The 5,942-nt window shown below is 35.9% G+C and overlaps 1 protein-coding gene across 1 annotated transcript; it reads right to left on the minus strand.

The window, feature by feature from the left end:
• LOC137742020 (expansin-A4-like) lies at window positions 1–1,850 on the minus strand. The gene is made up of 3 exons (XM_068481751.1): window positions 1,639–1,850; window positions 789–1,101; window positions 1–551 (listed from the first exon to the last, which is right to left on the minus strand). The coding sequence occupies exons 1-3, from the start codon at window positions 1,784–1,786 to the stop codon at window positions 248–250; spliced, it is 765 nt and encodes a 254-aa protein (XP_068337852.1). The 5' UTR covers window positions 1,787–1,850; the 3' UTR covers window positions 1–247.
• Window positions 1,851–5,942: the final 4,092 nt, after the last annotated feature.

Below are 5,942 nucleotides of genomic sequence, written 5' to 3' on the forward strand. Positions count from 1 at the left end.
CTCTTTTTATTATTATTATTATATATATCATTAAGGTTACAATTGAGGAAATTGATTACAACCTGAATGAGGTAAATTTCGTTTCTCCAGAAAATCTCAAATGTGAAAGGCCCAGCGGGTGTATTTTAGCTCACCTCAGCAGACCTTCACTTCACAACTACTCTTTGCTTTTGCACTTGGAAACTTAAGGGGAAAAAATGACGCAGATAGATATACAGATTTTTACCAATAATCTAGTGGGATAATTCTAAAATTGCCCCCCTGAGAATGTCTGGCCAAACTGCCAATTACCAGGCGCCACGTTGTAGCTCGTGACGGTTCTACCGTCACTGGTGGTGACTTGGAAGGAGAGGGCTTGGCCATTGAGGTAAGAGTTGCTCTGCCAGTTTTGACCCCAGTTTCTTGACATGGGTTGCCACCCTGTTCTGGACCCCTTGATTGAAACTGAATGGACGTCTCCTGCACCAGCCACGTTGGTGATCAAAACCAGGTTGAAGTAGGAGTGGCCGTTGATGGTGAATCTTATTCCTCCTTTCTTCATACAAGGTACTCTGCCAAGACCAAAACACAAACACCTCCCATTAGTAAGAAATTGTAAGGTGTTAACTTGTAATTATAATCGACTAATGTTCGCCTTTCAGATATCTGATGTGTTAGGTTATCACTACTTGAGAGTCATGCGTTTTCAGAAAACTCAATTAATCATCTAGATTCTCAGTCTGATAACATAACATCTTTACATTTCCGATAACCATAGTAATTTCACCGTGATTAACTTCAAGGCCTACCTTCTGAAGGAAACTGGCACGATTCCAGCACGGTATTGAGCAATCTGCAAGAAAGCAGGCTCGGCCAAATCGAAGTGCTGGAGAGGAGGATTGCACCATCCGCCATTGTCGTTGGACTCAGCAAAGTTAGGAGGGCAAAAGTTTGTAGCAGTAACAATAATGGATCCAGGACGGCACCATCTCGGGTCATTGTTGCACATCATTTCATAACAAGATCCACAGCTCAAGCCATTGTTGAACAATGCTGTGCTCAAAGCTGCAGTGTTGGTTCCATACCCCTGGCTGTACAGATTCCCATAACCACATGCTCCTCCTGCAAAATTTCAAATCAAATTAATATCAAACCCCAACACTTTATTAAACACTCTTTTTAGACGGCCATTGGATCAACGGTGAGCCGTTCAACCAGGTCTATCCATAGTTTTGTTTTGTTACTAAAATGTTATTCACACTTCCAGTTTTAACTCATTTGGACTATTTCTAAAAGAAACACTTCAGCTCATAGAAAAATATAAAATATATTATTGCAACTTAATCACCTCCAATACATAGAAACGGTACTTCTATAAGCAATTTTTTTTTTTTTGGGTACAAATGATATTATCTACACTAAGGATGGAGGAGAGTGGACTTGACCTCACAATGGGCTACCAATAATGTAGTTCAAATTCGCCTTTGACGAGAATTGAACCTAAGACCTCTCACTTACAAGTGAAAAAAAACTAGATTGTAGTACTGAATGCCGAAGGTATTACCGCCGCCGTAAAACCTCTCACTTATAAGCAATTTTAGTTGTCTAAAAACACTTTTTTCTTACAATGGTAAATAAACACTTGAGTTTTGGACTTACCCATTGTGCCGGAGGCATCACCACCGCCGTAAAATGTGGCATGAGCACCTTCCCAGCTACCATAAACAGCCAACACACCATGCATATGTAGATTGAGAAGAACAAGAGAGAGGGCTATAGAAGCCAAAGACAATGGATGAGCTGCCATTTTTTGTGACTTTAGTTTTTGTGTAGGGCAGGTGGAGTTTGTTTTGTGCTTAGAGTGCACGAGGGTTCCTCTATTAATAAGGAAACTTGGGAGGCTAGGGAGTGAGTCTGTTTGCATATGATATCACAGAAAACAGCCACAAGTGATTGAGGAAAACAAGTGCACATGCCGGTTGTGGTTGGGATTACCAACCGATATCCCCGTGGGCCAAACTTTCCACATGCGTTTCTCATCCATTAAATCTCTTACAAATTTTAATAAATTATATGATCTGATTTTCTTTGATGGCACTTATTTGCTTTTCGTGTTCTTCACACTTTTAGTTTGCCATTTCATTTTAACAAATTAATATTTCAATTTGAACGCAGTCGGGTATTTGATTTAGAGTAGACTACTTCAATTACATTGGACTAATGACCTAGTCGTTGATTAGTGAACTTATAAATGTTGAAACCGGACTCATTGAATTGGCCAACAACCCAACATATATATATGTGTGTCTGTGTGTGTATTTCATCTTACAAATCGCGTCTAGAGAGGTGAGATTTTATACAATATACTTGGACTCAGTTTTGATCTTGTTTGGTTCCTATCATCAAATGGGTATGTGAATGATGGCAAATTAAAGTGTCAATAGCATTTTCTTTTAGTTTTTGGTGCTTAATTACACTTAAATAAAGATGATAATTCTTAGTTTGGGGCCCAAGAAAGTTGAAAATCTTCTATTGGTTGAATAATGGTAGGTAGTCTTAACAGATAATGGTATCTTTGCACATGAGAGAAAATTTTGCTTAATCAAAATATGTTTACTTTCTAATCTTTTTCCATTTTTCTTTCAATTTTTATGGACATTAATCCTTAAGTGAGAAACAAAATTAAGGGCATGATATAAAGTACCATTTGCGAGCTTGCAAGTAGAAGTTCCAAATCTGTGCAGAATGTGAATGGCAATTTGCAGTAGTCTTGAGTACTGCTCATGGTGGGAAGTGGCCGAGTCCCACCCATTATTTCGTTTCCGTGCTTCGATTTGGGTAGTAGTGCATGTGTTATGTTTTGTCACTGCCCCACCCTCACACATATATCTCTTCGTTCAAGTAACATAGCATTAACTTATTAAAGGCAATAAATTAAAGTCTTACTTCCAAGTTGAATTTGGCTTGGAATGGTTTCTCTTTTGTGGTCATGTGATATCGTTTAATATAATGGAGATTGAGTGTCGTTATGTCAAATGATTATAGATATTGATTATATCTAAATAAATGGTCTTCAAATTACAGTCATAATATATAAAATTCTTGTTATACCATGATGTATGCGTATTATACAAAAGTATTTATACAGGACATCTGCTCTTTGTTAAATGACGAATTTTATATCTTTGGACAATAATATTAACACTTTATCGAAAATATAACCAACGTTTGGCCCAAAAAATAATTGTGTATTATATATGATATGTGTAAGTAAAGACAATAAACTTTCTAGGCTCCTATCCATTTTCTGATATCCATTTAATATATTTAATTTACATTTGTATGCTTGTATGATGTGTGAATTGTATAAATTATTAATGATTTTTTTTTTCTGAAAAAAAAAAAAAAAAAAAACTCTGGTGTTACGTGGGCATGGGGGACAACAGGAACTATATGTCCCCTTTTCGTTGGGCGTTTGGTCACATGGATGGCCGACTTACATTGAATAGGTGAGAGCCCTCATGCCTGAATTTTGGACCGCCAAATTAAGGCAAGTAGCTGGGAACTTGAGGTTATTAGAGGCTTAGGACCAAACCGATGTCGTACTGCCCTCAAATTTGAGTCATGGGGCATTTGTCTTCTGTAAATATTTGGATATACAATGTGATCATGCAAAAAGCTCCAGAATCCGATCCATCGAAATAGCCCAGAAGCATGCGTTCTTTGAACTTGTGAACTGCAACACCTACGCCGAAAAAGGTTCTAACGTGTATATATCCGTCGGACGTAGAGATATTTCGGTGAAAGTGGCCAAGAAGAATTTAATGTAAATTGATAATGAAAATAGTTTTTGCAAATATCACTCTTTCATAATTACATTACAAAGTAAATATTACATAAACATATGTAAAAAATTGTATGAAAAAATAATACCACAGATCTGCCCATGTATATAGTTTGTCAATTAAAATAGTTTGTCACTCATTGAACGACATCATTTGATGGTTCCCAAACTTTTTACATGAGGTTTGGTTCAGGTCTTGTCATCTTGTTTCCAACTTTTGATCTCCAAGAATATAAATCATTGTCATACACGTGTGTATAGAGAGATTTTTTATTGTGACCGGTACACGTTACATCACGTATCACTATACAAATGATAAGGTATGTGTGTTAAAAAGTTAATAACTTAAAAAGTAAAATTTCTCACTACTTACATAAAAACGCGTGATATAGCACCGTAATCCCATCACAATAAAAAATTTCTCACGTGTATGCATGTGTTTATGTAGGAAGTAGTGAAAGCAATTCACTAACATACAAAACCCTAATTACAGGTGTCACCACAGCCTATTACTCTATTTGATGTCAGTTGAGGAATTGTTTTATTTTAATTTGGTCCTAATCAAAGAATTAATTAAGAGACGGAACAAAAACAATACTGCTACAGTTAAGGTTAAGTGTTCATGAACCATGATTAACAGGACAAATGATTCTGATTAATTGTCTTACGTTTGTCTTATGCATGACAAAATATTAACAAAATCTTTTTCTGCATTATATCCTCATTAGAAATTGCAATTATTTACTCTCAATCTACCGACCAGGGCCTTTTAAAGCGAAAATAGCAGCAGGTTATATCAATATAGGTGCCAGCATAGCAATTGAAGATGTGGCAGGTTTGGATTACTATTATATTTTCATTATTTAAAAGAAAGTGGAATCAAATATGAGACTCGCACTTATAACAATAAAGTTGAGCGAAACATACATACAATGTCCACAACTCATAATTTACAAATCTTATATGATGTGAGCATCTAATTGTGAAAACCAAATGGTACGTAACGGTTAAAGAGGTCCGAGATCGTTTAAGCAACTGCATTGTTTGTTTCTTTAACTAAAAATCATGATTTGTAAGTTGTCAGCAATGGTAAATGTATTAATAGTACATTTGTTGGTGCTTTCGGTTTTCACTGCGGTTAACTCATTTGGATTTGCATGATCAAATTATTGTATGTCAACAAAACATAGATAAAGCTATTATTTAATTAGTTATTAGAAATAAAGTGAGTCTGAAAAGTTGGAGATATATCATATACATGTCGGTCTGCAATCTTAGAAGCACATGCAAAGTTCTGTGTTTTCGGCCTTTAGCGATCATGCATGCATGCATAACTTTTTCCTCAATCTTTGATATATTCATAAACCTAAAAGTTAAAAATATTGTATATCCCATGCCAGCAGTTACGACAATATATAACGTATTTTTTGTAATCTGCAAGAAATGAAGTTTGACGAAGCATCTTAAACCACCGTTGTGTCCCCACGTCAAAACCCATACTGTTCCCTTGCCTTCAATGTAATTCTTGTCCACGCGTGAAGGGAATATTTGAGTTGAGATTTTAGGGTTTTAATTAAATTTTGTAGCAATCCGGAAGGAAGGACTTGCAATCTTTACTGCAGATCATTCTGTATGTTTTGTTAAGGATTGTCTTAAATAGGATCTATATAGATTGTCTTAGGATCTTTATTCTTATTTAGCAAAGATACGATATTCATTAATAGAAAAATTGAATACGTGCAACATTGAGGATATGGTGCAAACAGGCTCAATAAAAACCTTGCTAGAGATTTCAACCCGAACGAAGAGAAGAAGAGCGTTCCCACCATTATAGATTATAAATGATTACTATCTTCAACGAGAAAATCTAAAATTACATCAGGAGTTCCTCAAACCAAACTACCGAATTAGTTAAAGTTAAACCCAACCTGTATGCCACCTTGTACATCAAATGTAGTCTTCCAATGAGTAAAAGGATCTTTATTCTTGAAGTCTTTAGTTGTGCACTTTCTTTTCCTATCTGCTGGACATTTTTTGTGTGGCGTCGGGGCAGAAGGTAAATTTGGAGAAATCCAATGTATATTTTGGGGCTAACGTTCCGAAGGAGAATGCTGATCAG

This window comes from Pyrus communis, chromosome 8, assembly GCF_963583255.1.
Source record: "Pyrus communis chromosome 8, drPyrComm1.1, whole genome shotgun sequence".
Classification (NCBI taxonomy): domain Eukaryota; kingdom Viridiplantae; phylum Streptophyta; class Magnoliopsida; order Rosales; family Rosaceae; genus Pyrus; species Pyrus communis.

Excerpts from the sequence above, each read along its gene's own strand:
- LOC137742020 (XM_068481751.1), bottom strand. The coding sequence starts at position 1,786 with ATGGCAGCTCATCCATTGTCTTTGGCTTCTATAGCCCTCTCTCTTGTT. Across the intron at positions 1,102-1,638 it reads TGATGCCTCCGGCACAATGG|GAGGAGCATGTGGTTATGGG; the intron begins GTAAGTCCAAAA and ends GAAATTTTGCAG. Across the intron at positions 552-788 it reads GTGCCAGTTTCCTTCAGAAG|AGTACCTTGTATGAAGAAAG; the intron begins GTAGGCCTTGAA and ends TGGTCTTGGCAG.